General features: G+C 34.8%; 1 protein-coding gene across 1 annotated transcript in view; it reads left to right on the top strand.

The window, feature by feature from the left end:
* The window catches only part of Cbl (E3 ubiquitin-protein ligase CBL), a 301944-nt gene that overhangs the window by 214915 nt on the left and 64614 nt on the right, over positions 1–22415 (top strand). Inside the window, exons 3-6 of the mRNA XM_069841617.1 lie at positions 3075–3206; positions 8303–8440; positions 11101–11320; positions 14068–14208. Of these exons, the coding sequence (XP_069697718.1) occupies positions 3075–3206; positions 8303–8440; positions 11101–11320; positions 14068–14208 (631 nt within the window). The remainder of the gene's footprint in view (positions 1–3074; positions 3207–8302; positions 8441–11100; positions 11321–14067; positions 14209–22415) is intronic.

Below are 22415 nucleotides of genomic sequence, written 5' to 3'. Positions count from 1 at the left end.
AACATTCTTGGTACAATAGCCCCACACCCAGAGAAAGCGCACTTGCATTGGATATGTTTAATTTAATTAATTTGTTTATTTATTCTGGCAGAGTTACCGCTATCAGGCCTTCTCTTCCTTTAAATATATCTTTAAATGTTTATGGTTTCTTTGGATTTGTAGGCGGCATAATATAATTATGATGTTCTGTTTATGTATGTGGAGTGGCAAATATTTTATTTCTTTAGAATCAAGTGTGTGTGAATTCATTTGACAGATATGCAATGCCAGTTCAAATAATTGTGGGCTCGTTGAAAGGATCTAGTGAGTGTCTATTTGGATGTTGTAGAGTCTCTGGATTTGAAAGCTTGTGTGTATGAGCCCACTTCACAGAAAGAAATGTACTGCCAGTTCTAATGTTTATGGAGTCTTTGAAACCGAGTGTTCAGTTCAAATGTTTGACTCCTTGGAAACGAGTGTGTGGGAGTGAATGGAGTGTCTGTTCAGATAAGTAGTCTGATATTTTCACTATGTGTGATTTGCCAAACCAGAATTACAACTCTTATGTTTGACTTTTGCTTTTTCAGAACTGATCCATTTCATGGCTATAATTCATGAGCCACCACTGTATACTCAGTAGCATTAGTCCACGAAATTATTGACTTTTCCACATGAAATTCGATACAAATACAGTAAAACCTCGTTAATACACCCCCGCTTATAACTCTACCCTATTCATTATGCTCTTTTTGTACGATCCCTGGACATTTTTTTATATAATTCTGCTTAATTTTACCCTCTTGTAACATTTTCAAGGTCCGTTTCTAGCACTTTTCTCGGATCGGAAATGAGTAAAAAAATTTACTATAAATTGGGAAACTTGTAATGTTTTAAAAGCATGGTGAAAAAATATGTTGCAATGACTGAACTGAGTGTCACTGCACCGCGAGTGCAAGAAATAAATTTCACCCTTTACCTGAAGAAACCTTCTGGTGGGCATTGTCAGAGGTTGCACTTACCAGTACTTTCCTTTATATAAAGGATTTTAACACTCAAAAGTCTTCCTGTCAATACATTCCTGTCATTTCTGTAAATTTAGTCATCCTTAGAATTCTGTGGAGTGTGCAATAAGTTTGCAGTGCAAAATGGCATAACAACCTGTGAAATGTATGTCCCTTTAGTAGGCCTAATGGATGATGAGGATTGGGCTCATGTACAGGAGAAGCTGGAGGAAGTTAACATGGAGGATTTTGTGTCAGTTGACAATGGTCTAGTGACCTCAGAAATTCGCAATGCTGAAGACATGATTGCTGATCATACTGCCATTGCCCAAGATGAAAACAGTGATGAGGAAATTGAATCTGTAGAGGAAAGTGTTTCTACACCAAGCAAAGACCTCGGAACAGTAAATGTATTAATGTTGCTCCTAGCAGTGTATCAAGTGAAGTTATCTCTAGTTACTTGAACCACATAGAGAAAATGTTACCATTCATAATAGTAGTACAGACACACGACAAACAACATTTTTTCACATAAAATGAGTCCTTATTTGCATCTTGCACTGTAACTAATGCACAATAAAATATGTTTCCTATGAAGTAGTGTCTAACTTGTTTTCCCCATTTCATAAATCATTTCCCGTCTATTAGAGATGGAACAACGAGCGAGAAAGCAAGACTAAGAGCGCCCGCAAAGCCGAAAACCCGCACGACAGTATTGCCTGTCATTGACTACTTGTAAGCAAGCGTTCAAAACATAGGGACTTCTGGAGTGATCAACTCTCGAACGTCAAGGAGCCTTGAATCGTCACAGTTGTTTATACCAGACTGAACTTTTATCTGTTTTGTTATATGTATAAACAATCAAATTGTCTATTTGAAACATCATCTCTACCTTTCAGTGTAGTAATCCATTCCCCAATCTTTATTTAATTACCAGGCCCTTATTAAAAGACCAGAAATTTTTTTTGTATATTTGAGATCAAGTATACAATCTCAAGTAAAAAAACACTTTATTTAACTCTATGTTTTATGTTTCTTAGAAATACAAATTTATTTGAGATTTTTTTTTTTATTTATATAACCGTAGGTAATATCTGATAGTAGAACCAGAACGTTTTGATAAACTGTGATACTGTTTCCTTTTGTCTTTTTGTATCAATTAAACATTTCTAATGTTATTTATTTCAATTATGTATGTTATTCAAAGTTACGAAATCTTTCCACGTCGACCAAATGCTATTTCGAGAATGATGAGCGAGACTTGAAGCGCACAAGAGTTACAAGACGAGACCTGAAAGACAAGTGCAACGAACACAGCGAGCGAGAGCGACAGTTATTTTGTTCATCTCTACCGTCTATAGTGCTGTTCTCCTTATTACACTTGAGTCCACACCTGTGGAGTAACGGTTAGCGCGTCTGGCCGCGAAACCAGGTGGCCCGGGTTTGATTCCCGGTCGGGGCAAGTTACCTGGTTCTGGTTTTTTCTGGGGTTTTCCCTCATCCCAATATGACCAAATGCTAGGTAACTATCGGTGTTGAACTCGGACTCATTTCACCGGCATTATGACCTTCATCTCATTCAGACGCTAAATAAAGATGTTGATAAAGCGTCGTAAAATAACCTACTAAAAACAATTGTTACACTTGAAGGCCACAATCCCTTGACGAGTGCAGTAACGGGGTTATACTGTATTTAAAATTAAGTCGTATTGGTTTTCTACGCTAGTAACTTGGGTTCGAATCCGTGCAAATCAAAGTGGAATTTGTGATGGACAAAAACAGTGTTTGGCAGTAGGTTTCTCTTCCCTGTATCGGTCCACCTTTGCTCCATTAATCAACATGTTGTGGTGTGCAGTTCTTCCATGATGCACGGATGGCAATGCCTATGAAAGCAGAAAGAGAGATAGCTTCATAGCATCGCTCATAGATGGGGATGCTTGGATGAATGATGCAAAATCAAGTAGCCGCTATTGGAATAAGAAAATGAAATTAATGTAGTTAGATTTGGATATGTTTGTTGGAGACTTGGACATTAGTAAATTACTAACTGAATTTGTAGTACAGCATGATTAAATTGTATTGTTTGTTGTGAAGACTGTTCCAGCCATGGACGACCTTGCTGAGAAATTGGCAGATCCTGGCCGTCACACATCCAGGTTACGTAGCATTCCTCACATACGACGAAGTGAAAGCACGCTTACAGAAATACATAACAAAACCTGGGAGGTAAGTCACAGAGAGCTCAATCTTATTTATTCTGTGCGCATATTAAAACACTGTGGTTGCTTAGTAGATAGCCTTGTACCATGCTTGCCATTTAATTTAGCTACACAGTTCTCACGGAGATAGAAAAAGTTATTCTGGAAATAATAATGATTTTTGGTTAAGAACATATTTAATATGGAAAAATATAGTAAAGAGCTCATTTTTATGCTAGGTGTTTCAGAATTCAACCGAAGAAAGTTATCTGGTTATAGAGAGGTTACAGACAAGCAATTTGATATCAGGAATCCAGAGTCTCCGACGAAAAATATCTGAGTTATCGGTCAAAGTTGTTTACGTTTGATACTCATATTTCAATATTAAAATTAATTATAGGTGTGGAACGGTATTCGATGATTTCGGACCTTATTAGGGATTGCATGAAGCCCAACTGTTAAGAACTAATCAACTGTGTTTTCAAAATTTAGCCTTCGCAGAATCTGTAAAATTGCCGACAAATAATGAGACAGCACTTCAGTGCACTGCTTATTTCACCCTTATTCGTTTTCGTTATTGTACAGTACCTATTTCGGAATGGATTATCGACATGAGACTCTGGCATAACGGATAACGCGTCAGATCACAAGCTAAGAGGATGTTTGAGTCTGACCATGATAATTTTTTAAAATCACAATTCCTCTTATTTTATTCATGAGATATCTGAATTCTTTCTTTCCTGAACTACCGGAATTCTATTGTAGTACTTATTACGCTTTTGGCAAGAGTATATTGTATAGTACTAGCCATTGGTTCATTACAGTTCACTTGAGATCAAGTCAGCCGTATTGGACTCCTATGGAACTCAGGTATTTGTTAGAAACGTGCTGGCTTTTGGTTGCAAACGTGACGAGTGTATAACCGTCTTGTGTTCTGTATTATTATTTTCATGCATTTTTGTCCCATGTTTAAATTGTATGAAATTCGTTGTACGTAGTTTCTAGTGGTTAGGCCAGAATAATTAATAAACTTCAGAAAAAGTAGACCTACTTGATTTGTTGCAGAAAAATACTATACTTAAGGCGGAGGTTGTTACTTTGAACAGTTCCTGTAACTTGTTTTCCAACCCATAGTGAGTAGTGAAATAATAATTTGTTTTCCTTTATTACAGTATACATATGTACATACAGTAATTCCTGTATATTTCTACTGCCTCCTCTGAGGAAGACGAAAAAGGAATTTTCTTTCTTTTCTTATTCATCCATTTTGTTAAGATATTTTCTATTAAAAAGAATACTGATGTTACAATTTATGTATACTACAATTTAATTGATAAACATACCATGACTTGTCCAGAGTAAAGGACATGCAGTTCTCAAACTACATTCCTTCTTCACCCTTCTAAACAATTATTGTCATTATTAGATACATTACAAAATAACTAGAGCTTTCTTTTTTTAGTATTACAACACTAGTTTAAAGAAGTTAAAAAGAAAAAAGAAAAGTACCTGCTGAAGTTTGAACTTTCGACCTCATTCTCTGACAGAAACCATCTACAATATTTACCGATTGTGCCTCAGAGACATAGCAGTATTTTATCCGACACATTTCCAAATGTATCGCTGTGCCATATGCAGGTTCAATCAATGGCGTACTGGCCCAAAAAAATATATTTCACGCCATTACGTGCAAATTCGCAGTAAACCCCTAATTTCCTATCTCTAAATACTTACCTAGGACCCCTTCACAACCCCTTAAATTTCTTCTGTTGAATTCTAAAACAGCCTGTATAATGCAGTGAGTTCAAGCTGTGTCAGTGCGACTTCTTGTGACATCAGCACTTGATATGAGGTGCCGTTGGATTTATTTTTTGTAGGATTATAGTCATGTGCCATGTATTATGTTGCATATTGTAGACCACTAATTAATGTGTTCATAATTTGGTTATTTCCCCCCCCCCCCCCAAGCTTCGTCTTCATAAATTTACGTATAAAGCAGCCATTTATCATACTTTCTGGGCAAAACAGTGCAAAGAATATCCACGACCCACGTGCAAATTTAAAAATTACATTTCATAGTAAAATTTTTTCAGTATAGAGGAGCTGTGAAAATTGGGGGGGGGGGCAAGGAAGCAATAGAACAAAATATTTGAAAACTCGATTTCATGAATTTTATAGTAGTAAGGAAGTGAATGCATTATTGTGTTTATTTGATTGTATTGCTACTGTTCTTGTAATGATTTGTTCTATCTTTGGTGTGTATATGTGTGTATTTTTTAAAATTTAAAATTACAATTTAGGGTTCACAATAAACTCATTCTCTTACACAATTCTCTCTTTCTCTCATTCAGTAAATTCCACACATTCACATATACCCACCCACTCACTGTCACTGTAATTGCTCGCAGACACTTCGTGGATTATATGGACAAGCACCAGCGTGTGCACGCACACAGAGGCGGCGCTACATAAAGGCGAAATAAGCTGCCGCCTAGGGCCTCGCGACTAAGAGCATTTAAAATTTGATTTTTCATTCAGATACCTATGCTTTCTTTTATTTACGTGCTATTTCTTCTTCTATTTCCACATTCGTATTTATTATCATTCTCACTGGAATAAATAAATCTTCGGTTTGTTTACGGCGATCATCGCCGGGCGCACATCGCAGTTAAAATGAATGCTCACGATTTCTGTACAGCGATCATCGCCAATGTAGATCGTTGGACACGACGCAGGTCGCTGGAGGTTGCTTCTGAAGCAAATTCAGGTCGCACATCGCCGCAATAATCGATATTTAGAGAAGGCCTTGTAAGGCCATGTAGAAATATTGAATCAAGTTATGGCAGCAAAACAAATGAGAATTGACAGCGATGTACACTGATAAAGAAACCACTTCCTGACGATCATCGCCAGCAATCGCAGGCGATGTGCTTTCGGCAATGATTGCCGTAAACAAACCGTATCTTAAAATTGATACCAGAGTCTAGCTTTCGAAGTGCATTCAACAATGCAATCATTCATTCCTTCCTTCTCACTCGATCGGCTTTCTTGGAACTCGTATTTCCGTTCCTCCCGCTCCACGCGCACGTTCGAGCAACAGTGAGGAAATATTATAAACAATGATGAAACTGAAATAATTATCACAAATTGTTAAATTAAATTTGAAATGTTCAAAACACCTTATACAACGCCAATAAATGTATATTTTCCTGAATTATGAAGTTTATAAAATAACATTACACTACCTATTAATGAATATAAAATTACCTCATATTGTCACTCAATATAAATTCTAATGAATACAATATTACAAGCAGTATCACAGTTAACAACTGACTGCCGAATAAGATTCCTTTTTGTTGCGGTAAAGTTCCAGTGTTGTTTATTCAGTTATACTTTCCCAAGAGAGTTATAATTTTTTTAAGTTTACTGTGTTATGTTTTCGTTGTAATATCCGTGAGAGAACGCGACTGAGGTAGAAAATTCGAATCAGCCGATTTAAAAAAGCAAAATCGGATGGCGAGAGAGCAATTATTGAGAAGCAGTTATGTGGTTCAATGTTAAAATATATTAACATCGATAAAACAGTGCCCATAAGTATTCTGCGAGAAGTGATGATTTGACCCTTCAGGAACCCCTCACTTCTACAAATAAATGTGAGTACAATCAATCCCATGAAAGTAATATAAGCAGTTACATTGGTGCTGCTTCTTCTAATGAAAACGTTAATGCAGCAGATTCAATTGGTGAAATATGCACTTTTGATAGCACTGACCCTGACAATTGGCCACATCCAATTCAGGACAAGAAAAGGCTGCAAATTGTCGAAAAAGAACTTGTTCGAGAAGAAAATGCTTTTTTTCCATTGGACGTCAATAAGAGACACTTTTCACTTATCCACTATTTCAGGATTTTAAACAATAAAGAAAAACAGGATCGAGGTTGTCTTGTAGCCTATATTCTAAAAATCGAGATAGGGTACATTGCTTTGCTTGCTGACTTTTTTCGACCTCAATGACAGCATTATTTTCTCACGGGTGTAACGACTGGACAAACCTTAGTACTGTCTAAAATCCCATGAAAATAGTCCAGACTATTCAGATGTAATTCAAGATTTCAGTTCAATGAAAAGTAGAAAAATGAAATGAGTTTTGATTTTGTGTGGAAACATTTTAGTTCATTTAAAAAATATTAACCTAATATTTTACTGTGATTTATTGTCAGTCTGTAAGAAGATTTTTTGTAAGACTAAAAATGAAAGCATGGTCAGAATTCAGCTACATAATATGATGAGTAGTTTAATATACCACTACTTCGATTATTATTATTATTATTATTATTATTATTATTATTATTATTATTATTATTATTATTATTATTATTATTATTATTTTTATTATTATTATTATTATTATTATTATTATTATTATTATTATTTATTGATATAGGACCTTGAATACAGGTTTGCCTAAGGCCTCGCAAATCCTAGTGCCGCCACTGCACGCATGAGAGTTCATATTCACCTTTGTACCAAAAATGAATTTATGATGGGCAGTTCTCTCTGGGTACTTCATTCTTTAGTTGTCATTTCATTAATTTTCCATTATAGTCTATTCATCATCTTTTGATTTCAGTCTGGCAATTATACTTAAAAAAATATACGCTATGTTTTGCAGATACTCTTTTCAGTAACAAATACAGTATACGCCATTTCTTCACTACCAAGACAAAAAAGCAGCATAAGTTATGTACAATTTTCAGTTTACAAGAAATGTGTTTTACAAGATGATGATAATGTGTGTTCAGCATATTTTTAGACACACATGCATGCAATTATTGAAAGAAAAAATTGAGTACAAAATGCTTGTAATTATTGAAAGATTTAATTTTATATTGAATGGTGTTGTTTGATTGTTATATGATATAATGAATTCAGTGCATAGTATCTGTTATGAAAATGTGGAACAGAAACAATTAATGAGATTGTCCATTTATAAATTAAAATATAACGCTATTGTCAAAGTTGGACATTAGTATTTAGGGGAAATGAACTGAGGAAACATTTCAAGTTGTATATGTTATAATATTAATGTATGGACTTAAAAACTCAAATTTATTTTCTAGCTATGTCTTTCGATTGAGCTGTACACGACTTGGCCAGTGGGCAATTGGCTACGTGACGGCAGATGGGGAAATCTTACAAACTATACCACAGAACAAGTCTTTATGCCAGGCATTGCTTGATGGGTATAGAGAAGGGTTGTAAGTATTATGAATTTACTTCATTTGATAAAATTACCGTAAGATGTTTTGAGATTATAATTGTAGAACATAAGTTCATACACCAGTGTACACTTCCCCAAAAAAGGAATGAGACGATGGAATATTCTTAAGTCACAAATGTAAGATACTGCACGTGATCAGAGACGAGAGCACTGATTCAGAAGATAACGAATATTTGCGTTACTTAAATTTAGGCTGTTTGTTTTGTTGCCAGCATCGTTCCGAAATTCACTTCAGAAACTGCAAAAAATATGGTAATATGACGTAAATAATAGATAAATAGGCTATATAAATATATACATAAATTGTGTAGTTAAATCGACATTTGAACCTTCATGACTAGATTGACACTTTGTGCAGAAAGGAAAGCTTTCATGTCATCTCAGACACTAAGCCTTCTGTATATTGTGCAGAAGAGAGCAGATTCGATTCTTTGTCTATAACAACGGTTCTTTTCTTTGTCCGAATAACGTTGACATAAGAGTTTTACAGAGTTCTAAGATTAAGTCCTAATGCTCACAGACAATACAAAATTACAAATTATAATATTATAATAGTTAATCTAATGTATGGTTCATGTCATGATCCTTCTTGTGGTCCTTGTCATTCATATCTTTGTCCTTTTCGTAGTCCTTACAAAGGTCGTTGATATCTTTGTTGTGTCCTTATCGTTGTCTGTGTTGTCTTTCTAGTAGTCCTTTTCGTCGTCTTGGTCCTTGTTGTAATCCTTACCATGATCCATGTCATGGTATTTATCGTATTTTTGTCGTAGTATATTATCGTGGTCCTGATCTTTGTTCTTGTCGTGATTCTTGTTGTCTTTCTAATAGTCCTTTTCTTGGTTCTGGTCCTTGTAATCTTTACCATGATCCATGTCGTGCTATTTATCATAATCCTTGTTGTGGTGTTTGTCATGTTTCTTGTAATATGTTATCGTGGTCCTGATCTTTGTCATTGTCGTGGACCCTGTCTTTGTTATGGTCCTTACAATGTTCCTTGTTGTCTTTGCCATGGGTCTATATAGGCCTATGTCATTTCAAAATTAATATTGTTCTCCCACTTTGGCAAATTACTTCTGTGTTATGCAGTATATTTTAATCTTTCATAAAAGGTAAACGATCAAGGACGTAAAAAAAGACCTACACCAGAAATAGACAACTGATAAAATTTTGTACAGCTGTGTACTTTGGAGTAGGATGAAAATTGGTTTACACATGCACGACCAGATCTCTTCCTGGCTACCTCAATATCGCGTGAACCGTGCTGTAGAACTTTAACTTTCGACAACCAAGAGTTGTCTCGTTCCTTTTTAGTGGAACTGTACATACTCACTCGAATATAAGACTAGACTTATTTTCATTGTTGAAACTTATTCGGGAGTTTGTACTGGATCTGCACTAAATAGTTACAGTGTGAGAATGATTAATGTTTAACACAGTATTGTTGCAAAATTTTCTTCTCGAAATTTCATAGACATTTCTCTTAACATTTTTTTCAATATTGTTTATAATCTCATGTAGTCACTTCGTTAACTCAGTTGACAGAATGCTGGCTTGCAATGACTACAGACCTGGTTCAGACTGCTGAGATGTATTGAAATGCGAATTCTTTGTAAGTCATAAGTGAGAAATTAGCTTAAAATAGTAGTCATTGAATAAATTTATACTTTGGACGTTAAGAATATCACTATGTCATATCAAAATAGTCTTCGAATTTCTGCAGATAAGTGTGGAGTATTGTGGGCAGTGCTTTCACTCATAAGGAGGCTGTATTTGCTGCTACTGAAAGATTATTGTGAATGGAGGATAGAATATTATTAATTATAGATTAATTATATCTATTTATATAGTCAGTTGTATGTCAACTCACATTGTTTACAAATAATTCTTCACCTCTCTCAAATTTAATATTTTTGAGAACATTTTTTTAGGATATAAGGTGAGAGGTAGTGTTTTTATTGTTTGGAAATAATTTTAAGCAAATTTGTTCTTAATAAAGTACATCTATCATGTGAGCCACTTAAATTTAAAACAATACTGACGTATAAAATACCGTATTACTCAAATACCCCACACACTCCCCCCCCACCCCCCCGAAAAATAGGTATTTGTCAAAAAGTGAGTGTGTTGCTTATTCGAACTTACCCTCCTTTTTATTCCATATTATTTGCATAATCTCTGCTTCAAAAGTAACGAATTATAAGACAGAAGATGCTAATACTGCTAATTTTTCTGTTAAAGGTCTCCGAAAATGCAAAGTGAACAGACACAGAAAATAATTGTTAATGCTGTGAATGTTACTATTCATTACTGTGTTTGTGATTTTTTTTTGTATTATCTCTAGAAAACATTTTTTATCTCTGAAAGTTAGGATGCACAGCTTATTTGAGGACGAAGGGTATTCGAGTAAATACGATGGTTTAATTATGATTGCCTGAATGGATGCAATTACTTTTGGAAGATGAAGAAAGAAATTGAAAGCTGAAAGATGTATTTCTCTCCACTTTTATAGGACATCTGCAGTTTCTATATTATGTATGTTGAAATGAAATTGATATGCAAACTATTGCTTATTTCTTGCACTGAGAACTCCTAAAGCAGCTATGAAATGAAGATTTTTACTGGTGATACTTGTTTCAGCTATCTTTTCCCTGATGGGCGCAATGTGAATCCTGATCTCTCATGGGCTGTGCAACCAACTCCAGAGGACCACATAAAGGTTACTCAAGAGCAGTATGAACTGTACTGCGAAATGGGTTCCACATTCCAGCTTTGTAAAATTTGTGCGGAGAATGACAAGGACATTCGTATCGAGCCTTGCGGTCACCTACTGTGTACACCGTGCCTCACATCGTGGCAGGTAGGAGTGCCGTTGAATTTTACAAATATTATGCAAATATTTGATTTTATGCTACACATTATATTAAATTAGTAGATGCCCTACCTGTTAGCTTTTCTCTTTTCATCTGCATCTACTTTCTTTTCTTCTAAAATGACTTAAGTAGTTTTTTAAGTATTTTTCAAAGTACACCGTAAATTGATTTTACATCAGTGGATAGTGTACATAGACTGTTACTACCACCATTACCACTACCACTACTACAAACATAACTACCATGCCTATTACCACCAACATTGCATCATTGCTTTCTGATATTGCTGCACCAGTCTGGAAATTACTATAATTGCATTAAGTTCTTCATAAATTGTCAGATTATCAGAAGATTCAGATGGTTTCTGAGTCAAACTAAGCTTTGGCATATATTGTGTACAGGCAAAGATAGAAAAAACCTAAGTTTTAGAGAAAAAATTTAAATTGCAGATGCGTATTGCACACCATTGCTTCTGGCATTTCTGGCTTGAAGACGGAGGCACATTTTTTTTAAATCTTGTGTCCGCAGATATTCTGTGATTTGTTAGTAACACTAGACAGTTAACGGACAAGACAAGTATGTTCATCTCAGTGGCAAAATTATAAAATTGCAGCTCTACTTTGTGCTGTGCAAATCCATTTTAATTTTATATTTATAATATTTTAAATTTTTGTTTTGTCTTCCATATTAAAAAACAAGTGTTTAAAATTGGTTGCAGTAAATTAATACAGAGACACATGATGTTGTAGTGGTTAAGACACTAGTCTTCAAAGTCGAAGGTCGCGAATTCGTTGCCCACTGGGATTATGGATTTTTCTAATTGACTAACGAAGGTGACAAACAGGTAGAACTAAGTTCCCTACTGCTACTAATGCCATTTATCTGCAGAGGTGGGATTCGCATCAACTTTAGCCAAGGTCTTTCTGTCAATGTATGTATAGATCACAGATACATTGGTCTCGCACATTTGAGTCACGTTTTTTCGCTCGAAGTTTTATTTTGGTCACTGGATATTGGTCAGAATTTTTAGGTCACTCAACACATTGGGTCATGATTTTTCAGTTAATAATTTGGGTCGCTGAAATCGGTAACTCATTTCTTCAGTCAGAATGAAAGAAGACATAATTTTTTTCACTGTATTTTATTTTTGTGGTATGAATTCATATAATTTTTGTGGCATAAGCACAAGTTATTTGTGATCGTCTTAATTATCAGTTTCTTCATTGTCCTCACTAGGATTGAATTTCAGTGTGTTCGCTACAGCTCTTAGGTAAATATCCATTTGTCCATCTTTATACTCTTCATAGTTTTGAACTACAGCTAGTAGTCGTTGCTGGTTGTTAATATACTTCTTGTTCAGGACTGGTTTCACATTTCCCTATCCTCACAACGCCAATAATGACGGGTTTTCTATTTATTGTGCGTGTGAAATTGACAACAGAATTCATTTAATATAAGCATTGATTTGTTCTTCTTGGACTGAATGATTTGTGTCATTTTCATTACACTGCATTTAATTTTGCTATAACTCAGGATTCTGTAGAGGTAGTGACAGATTGAGAATTAAAGTGATTTTGAACCGAATATAAATAATGTACATTGCTTCGATACAGTCAACACAATCGGATGACCATTATGTCCATGATATCGAAATGTTACGATACTCGAGTTTCATTGTACCATAATGTCTTATTGACCAAAATGTCTTATTGACCGAAATGTCATATGACAGAAAAGATTCATGACCTAAAAAGAGAGACTAAAACCACCTGAAACGAATCTCTCGCTACCCAGTGGACGTCTGTGGTCTGTAATGTGTATTGTAGACCTTAGTGTTACTGTTTTTTTAATCCAATGGTGGGTAGTTAACTTTGCGTCGTCATCCAAGCATTCCCCTGTAGGAGTGATGTGCTGTAACTAGATATTTTCGTCACCATGAGTAACATTGCTCTCACTGCACCATGGGAGGCGATTGTTGTTATTATTATTATTATTATTATTATTATTATTATTATTATTATTATTATTGGAGTAATGGTAGAATGTTGGTACAGGAAACGGGAGGTACCCTGTGAAAACTGCCACCAAGCACTGTTTTCATCTACCACAAATTCTAATTGGATCCATTAGGTTTCGAACCCGGGTTATCAGCATGGAAAGCCAGTATTCTAGCCGTTTTCTAATGGTGTACCCCAGTGTTACTGTTAGTCTTTTTTTTTTTCTCCACACAGGGTTCCTGCAACGTGTTTAGTGTGAAGTTTTGCTAAAGGATATACCTTTTTGAAGTTTATTGGAGGAAGAGATCATATGGGATTATACACCCAATGTAAAATAAATTCGCTTTCATACTTTCTTCACTTGCAATATTTCTGAAATTTCATTGAATTCTCACGTTTAGTGAGAAAGAATAGATGCAATATTCTCTTGTTTCACTAATGTAGCTACTTCAACTAAATGGTTAACTTTAAAATGTTTTAAAATCATAATACACAACACATAAACTGTTACAGAAAGAATGACAGGACTGTTATGATGCAGTGTGTGGGCCTAGTCATACCTCCAAAATACAATGTGTGGACCTAATCTTAGAACTGAAGTTTGTGTTTATTACACTTTTTAAGTCGTCATAGAACGATATATTAAACCAGGTTACTATTACTACATTTTAATAAATGATAGCTAATATTAACCTTTACTGTGTTTACATTACAAGTGAGTATTTTCTACTCAACAGGACTCCGAAGGCCAAGGGTGTCCGTTTTGCAGAGCAGAAATTAAAGGCACTGAACAGATTGTGGTCGACCCTTTTGACCCGAAGAGACAACACAAGGCGGGATCAACAGGAAATCTTGTGGACTTTGATGAGGATGAGGAGGTAGCTGATGCATCCGAGTAACCAAATTCTTTCACTTGCTTGTTTTTGTCTTGTTGGAGCTTGTGTTGGCTTGTTTGTAGCTTCGTGTTGCCCAGTTGCACTTCCTCTTGTCACAGTTGTTCAGGAAGTAAAATTAGTATGAAAGAATATCAGATTTCTGAGGAAGATTGAACTATATAGTCCATTTTAACATTACACGGTATGTGAAAAATATGCGTGAGTGTGACCACAACAGTCGGGACAAATGTCCTCTATTTTCAAAATGGAGGAATGCAGCCTTGTAAAACTAGCACTGCATATGGACCTTCAGTAAGGCAGGTATTCACATCATGGAAGAATTAAGCATGCTTCAGAAAAACAGTTGACATCATGACTGTTCCCTCAGATTGCACCCCTAAAAAGCAAAGCAGTGCACTGTTACCGCCTGCCCTTCTTTAAATTCTTTTATCAAAGTTCCTTTTCAGAAGAGGTGTAGCTTGAACTTCTTCCATTGCTGGCGAAGTACTACAGAAAATTCATAGTATTTCAGACATTGAATTTACTTTCATCTCACAGTGAATAAAAGGATGAAAAGCGTCGTTACAAATGACTGAATTCGTTTAAATGATCTATACTGACTTGTGATTGATTGGTGTCTAATGTTGAAGAGTTGACTATGATGTCATTTGCTCTCTTGCACTCCGTTATTTAGCAGGAAGACTGGAAAATTGAGTAAAAGTTGGACAATGAAGAGAATGATCTTGATCCATATCTTCATTAAAAAAAAAAAAAGCATGTAGGAAATTCCACATTCCATAATACGAATTCCACATTCCATAATACGAGGCAGTAAGTTATTAAATTGATCTACTGAAGCCACCAGCATAGCTCAGTCGGTTAAGGCACTTGTCTGCTGATCTGAAGTTGCGCTCGGGTGCGGGTTCGATCCCTGCTTGGGCTGATTACCTGATTGGGTGTTTTCCGAGGTTTTCCCCAACCATAAGGTGAATGCCAGGTAATCTATGGCGAATCTTCGGCCTCATCTCGCCAAATACCATCTCATTATCACCAATCTCATTGACGCTAAATAATCTAGTAGTTGATACAGCGTCGTTAAATAACCAACTAAAAATGATCTACTGCATAATATCTCCATTTTTTTTTTCCATTTGCTTCAGAAACATTGTAACTTCCTATTAAATTGTTATATTTTGATCTTATTATTCTTTCAGTAGAGTGGTAAGACAGGTGCAGATGATTTTGAAATAATTTTGCTACCTTTCTTGGCAAGAAATCAACTGCCTCATTACCTCTCATTTTGCAATGTCCAGAGATCCACTGAAATAATATAATAACAGTGTCATTAAGTAAGATACCTTTCTTACACTAGTAACAGACTAATTGTCGTTATCATGATTGTCTCTGATCGTGACCACCACAAATGTGTACACACTATGTAATGCTTGGTCCCATCTGGTCACCAGCTGAATTATCACAGAGAAAAGAGTCTCATTCTTTCTATGTTTGTTTTCCTTTTGGACAATTGTTGGGGTCATAATTTCTTTCGATGTTTATTCATTGTTTTTTTCTTTGTTTGTTGTTGCTTGAAATTTATTACAGGAATTTGTTTGCTAAAATTTAATAGAGATTGTATATGTAATGTATACCGTTACTATTTATATTATTTTGTAATAAAACACATTATTATAATGAACCCTAACCACAACAATATCGTTGCAATACAGACTCGATTAAAAATCTACAAATGGAATCAGTTAATCGATGATTTAGTAGTTGCCCTCCATACATTAATAATTCCTCCACCATTTGTTCATAGATATACTTATTTCTTTTTAGTCTTCTCAAATCTGCATTAAATTTCTCCCACACTTCTAATAGTAACTCAGTGTCATTTTCTAGCCATTCACTTCGTCTTCATTTCTCTGTCATAGTACAATAGAAAGGGCAATAGCTATCACGACTTCCTAAATTATAGAAAACTTCAAAACATCAAGGTGTTTCGAAGCCAAAAATTACTAACATATAATTTTCGTCCACTAGACTGTGCCCACAGTCTAGTTGTGGAAATAGAATTAAGCTCCTGATAACAATCGGACGTGTACACACTTCATCTGTGATCGTGATTACATCGATAATTGCGACTAGAGACTGTGGTCTGTTACTAGTATTACCCTTTCTTCCACCTGAAGAAGAAGGTACTCAATCTTCAAAATGTAATTTTTGTGTATTTCTCCAAGAAAAAAAGAAAAGATTCAAGTTACACCTCTTCTGAATAATTTACTGTTGCTTTCTCTTCCATTAGACCAAAGCTTTCTTTATATGTACTGCTATACAAATTTCCTGTAAATATTCCTCAGTTTCACTCTGACCTCAATGACACATTGCTGCTCTGTAGTAGAACATCTTGGGAAACAACCATGATATTAACAATGTTTCTGACGGTGATCGTGCCATCACTTGCACTAAGTGAGTATCTTCCTACAGATGCTTCTACACACTACGTTAGTTTCACCAGGTTGCATTCATACATATTGAAAATAGTGAAGATTTTCCCTTGCTTTCTCAGTCACCCTCGTAGAAGTGTGAAATCAGTATGTCCTTTAGTAGACCTGAAATATAATTATAATCAGCTTTGGAAATAATTGTAATAATAATTTGAGTTTTGGTTTTGATACTAGTGTGTAGAAAGTCGATGAAAATTAAGAGATGCAGAACATCGTAATTTAAAAAATTGTTAGATAAATTCTGTGCACTACGTACTTGATTTTATAAATACTGTTAAAATATATTCCACTCAGGAAACTAAAGCAAATGTCAGAACCCATGCCCTACATTTCCTCTCCCCACAGAGATCACATATTCTGCGTGGGTTGTTATTGTTTATATTTGTGTGTATATAGAATTGAGCATTGTACCCAGTAGTATTGCGTAACTTGTTACACACTGCATTCATATTTTAAAGTCTATGTAAAATTCTGCGTTATACACTTTGAATTTACATTGTTTTAGTATTTTAAATAACATTTTTTAATTTTTGTTTTTGTTTGGTTAAAACAAAGTTCTATGTGTTATGATCTAAAGTAATTTACCAAATCTTAGCTTCTCTGTTACTTCAAGCAGTTTTATTTGAAAGGCATGGCACTGATAAAAGAATATGTATCTCTGGAAAACCAAAAAATCGAAATAAATGAAAAAATGAGACATATTCAGAAATTAAGTATTGTATAGCTAATACAATAAGTAGATAAAATTAGAGAGAAAATTTCTGTAAAATTCTACATTCTGGTACTTTATTCCTAAACATAGTCACCATGTGAATTGAAATACTTCATTTGGACATTGATTTTGAAGATACCTTCTTTATATAAATTGTTTGTCTGTATTGTATGTTCCATTGTCTCACCATTGTTTTGAACCTCTGACCACCAAGAAATTTCTTGCATAGAAGAAACAAATGGAAATTACTCAACACTAAGTCCGGACTAGAGGAAAGAACGATAATTGAATTATCGTTCCCAGCCAAATGAGCCAAGCAGCTCTTGTGTCACATGTGTGGTCATGATTGTCATGCAGCAACAGTGTTGGAACTCTGAAAAAGTGAGGTGGATGCTGCTGTATAGGATTTGGCAGTACACAGCTGTATTGATTGTCGTGTCTTGTAATGTCACATCTACCAATAAAATTTCCTGACAGACTCTGAAAACTGTGCACATGATTTTTCTTGCAAAAAGAGTTTGCTTGATTTTTTGGCTTCTGAGCAGCTAGTGTGCCATCAATGCAGTAATTGCTTGCTTTGCAATTTCACATGGCAAACCCATACTTCATCAATAATGACACCTCGTCCTTCATACTGCTGCAAAAATTCCAAGCTCAGCCCAATGTTTTTCATGTTGTGAACATCTCTCAGCATTTTGTGCAGATATCTCTTTATCTTTTATTTTGTACACCGAGAAAGTGAAGTAACAGTATTGTGATGCTTTAAAAATTAATATTTCGAAATTTTTGTTATCAATATTTTTGATAATGATAATAAAATGTCTTTTTGGGCTTGCTATTTGTCTGTACAGTTATTTCTCCAGGACTACTGGACAGAAATTGCTCATTTTAATACATACAAGTCGCTGTCATGATGACTAGACTCATAATCCTGTGGACCTGGGTTCGATTTATGATATGTTGGACAAGCCAGTAATCCAGGTTAGCACAGAGGTTTTCTCTAGAATGTCAGGTTCCTCTGCAGCAATCCAACAACTTTCCATCTTATCTCATCATGAATGCAGCATAGACCAGTCTCCTGTGGCGCATTACTCTGTCCACACAACTGGCTTAATATGGATGAATGACAAACTGTCAAGTACTTGCCATAAGGGGGAGGGAAGAGAGAGAGAGAGTCTGGTACAAGTCAATTTATCCAGAAACAACAATTTTTAGTAAAAAAATTAATGGATTTTTATTTGAACTGATAAAAAAAATTTGATTAACTTTAAATTTATTCAATCCCCCCCCCCTCCCCCAAACAAGATGAGATAATGAAAAGAGGTGAATTTTGTTCTCACAGACATTTCTTGAAGTAAAAATACTGATAATCAAACTGTTCTTCACAATGGCTGAAGCAGTTGATTGTTATAAATATTGCTGTTGACTTGTAACAAATCTGTTAGAAACAAACAAAATGTCAGACCACTTCGTTCTTGTGTGGAAGAAAGTAACTACACAATGTATCACCAAGTGTATGGGAGATATGTGTAGCTAGTGCTTACTTTCTGGACGCACCATGTATTAAAAAGTAAATAAAACGGAAATATTTGTAAGTTCTTAAGAATACAATACATATATAATTATTAGTAAAATATAAGTGTAGCCAGTTAGGGCAAGGTCCATCTCTGTTTGAAGTATGTAATGTTATGATAGTTAATGCTCTTGTGTTTAACATCTGGGAGGTAATAAATTTCACTTCAAAGTCGTGATAAAATTACCACATGATCTGGATCATGGATTTTCAGTGGCTTCAAATATGGTGATTGTTAAGGATAGTCTTGGACATTGCTAATCAGACAATGTTAATTTCCATTTGACACTGTTGAGAAGTGGCCAGTAAATATTGCCTGAAGTATTGTTTTACAGGGTAGAATTATTTCATTTGCCATTAAATTTGAAAGAGAAAAGAAAAGTAGGAAGACATCTGAAATGTTTGAATGATAACATTCATTGTCCAATGCAATGAACCATCCAGTCCATTATTATTGTCATCCTCGTACTACGACTTTGGCATGACACACTTAACTTTCCTTTCACAGAACATTATGCTAAGAAATTTTGTTGCCTCTTATCGATATAGTCAAACTCTTTGTCTTCAGTATCAAACTCTCCATTACCTTACACAATACCGAATGGCACTACCTTTTTATCTGAGCTTCTATCTTAGAAATATCACATATCGTGTAATAATTTGTCATATCTTATTATGTTTCTGTGAATAGGATTGTTTGAATTATTTACTTCTTTATTGAAATGTGTTATTCTTTACCTTCAAAATGTATTAGTTTAGGTGCACCACTATCCTAATGGACAGAACAAGGATTTTAACTTCTTGCAGTTGAGGGTGCGTTGTGAAAGGTCGTAAAAGTAAGACACCATCATTTTTAGGTAATTGGAGAAATGAATATTAAGATTATGTTCAAAAGATCATTTGCTGAAATTCGTAATAAAGAAGCTGAAAGTTCCTAAAAGTGCAAAAGTAATACAACTATCTGGTATCTACTTAGAAGGATTCAATTTTAATTGCTTTAACAGTCATAATGGCCAATCTGATAGAGATTTGGTTGTATAACTTGGTTAGTTTCTGGCAACAAAAGCAATTTAAACGAGGAACTTTAACTGTAAGCTATAGAAACCATTGTTACATTTTTTATAAAAGTTTAATGCTGGTCTAACATTGATACTGACTGATAGAAACTGCTACTTCATAATTATTGAAAATCTTTTAAGTTATAATATCTTCATGATCTTATACAAAGCAAGTTCAATAATTATAAAATTTACACTGTGTTAAAATTAAAAACTATTCCTCTCAGCATATTGCTGTTATGCGCAACTAATTTTACCATTTTAACTATTTTATTAAATTATTATTGTTTTCTGTCTTCTTGGCCTTGCAAAGTTTCTGAAAGTTTACCATAATTTTTTTTGTTCCGTAATTTTTTCTCAATTATTTCCGACCCCCCAAACTCCAGCAGCACATTTGTGGATCACCTACTTTCTTCTGGTCTGAACGCATTGCAAATCTGAAGACTTGTTGTGAAGACTGGTGATAGTGAGATGGTACTTTACGAGGTGAGGTCTAGGATTCGTCATGAGAATACCTGATATTCGTCTTATAGTTTGGGAAGGTCTCTGAAGAAACCCAGCCAGGTAATCAACGGGATTCAAACTCATGCCAGGTGCAACCTCAGATCTCAAGCCCAACTTGCTACCTACCATCTGAGCTATGCCAATGCCCATTTGTGGAATCTCTCTGACACACTGGTTAAAATTGTTGGATTAGAAAATCTGCTTTTCTGCATCACAGCAGAGACCAGAATTTAAATTGCAGTCAGTCTGAGTGGTGTGTTTTGTCATGAATTCTCGCACCCTATCATCATTCCACCATTTTCCCATTCTCTGTCATCCATGAAATGAAACAGGTGAACAAAATGATATTGCCACTGTGATGTTCTCACAGATCTGATGATTAACAGCTTTGTGGACTTCTATTCAATCACTCTAATGTTCTGTCTCATGAGGTTACATTTTTCATTGGTTGGTAGATTAATATTTGTTCATGAATTCTGTGATTCATTTGGTAACACTGTTAATTAATTTCTCTTAGCATTTCAGCAAATTCGAATGTATGTTGATTAATTTTTTTTATTTTTATCATTGTGCGTCACCCCAAGACCTAGAGGAATTTCAATGAACGAATATTTGTTATTGTCCGTTGTAATTTTTTAAGTGAAACTTTTAGATAGGATACAAGTCAAACACTGTGAAACAAAATTCTGTGACCTTTGTTTTAAGAGGACTTTGGTTGCTGTGGGATTATATACATTTCTGTGTTATCACGTAAATAAAGTTACTGATGAATGTATGATTTGAGACTTTCTCTATGCTGGTTATCTATAATGGTTTCATGGGCTATCAGCCGAGTCAAGTTGTTGAAATTCTCCAAGCTTTCGACTACTAACTCTGCAGCCACCAGTTCCCTGAAGATGACTGCAGAGTTATTAGCCGAGAGCTTGGAGAATTTCAATGTCTTGACTGATAACCTGTGAAACCACTATAGAGAAAGTTGTTGATTTTTCCAGTTTTCCACCACTTTACTTTATACAATTTAATGCATACATTAGTAGGAGTGGGCTGCTGTTGGGCAGTGCATCTTCTGTGTAGTATTATGACGTTATACAGTTTAATTAGTGAGTGAAATTGTATTATTGAGAAGGATTTTGCTATAAAATATGCCAAAATCAATGGCTGACCAAATGAAAGTGCGGCGTGAAAAGAAGCATGCAAGTGACTCGAAGACTATTTAGTATAAAAGTATTAAATTTAACCCCAATTTATCATCTCTCACTGCATAAACATTAAAAAGATTATGACAGATTTACAGTTTAAGAAGCTGTGCTCAAGGCTACAATTTTTTTAGATGGTAAAGCTATTGTTTAATGTAATCCCAACTGAAATTCCTTCCTAACACTTGTATTTTTTCTTACTGTTCCTGTCATGTGATTTAGATATATTTTTGTTTAGATGCATAGGGTTGTGAGATGTCTGATTTCAATGGTGGTTGGGTTTTGGAGAAAATTTTGAGTTTTTAGCCAGGCTTACAAATTTATTTTCTTCAACACTTTCACAGACTCTATTCTGAGTATCATATTTTTCAAGGTTTGGAATGGCTGAATCTATCAGAGTAAGCAATCTCTCCAGGTCTCAAGAAATAAGATGTTGAGGTGGAATGCAGAAACATTAGAAAAATTAAATTTTAACACATAATAAAGAATCATCTTCAGTTACATCACAATTTACAAAGTACAAATAAATTTAGTGAATTCTTTCTTTATTAAAATGTCAATAGAAATGAAGAATAATTTTTATGCTGCTCTTAAACTACGAAGTGTATTAAATAACTTCAAAAATTAATTGAATTACCATATTAATATATATTGCATGGC

This window comes from Periplaneta americana, chromosome 12 (assembly GCF_040183065.1).
Source record: "Periplaneta americana isolate PAMFEO1 chromosome 12, P.americana_PAMFEO1_priV1, whole genome shotgun sequence".
NCBI lineage: Eukaryota > Metazoa > Arthropoda > Insecta > Blattodea > Blattidae > Periplaneta > Periplaneta americana.
Note: the sequence above shows the minus strand (reverse complement) of the source record. Positions and strands in the feature narration are given on the sequence as shown.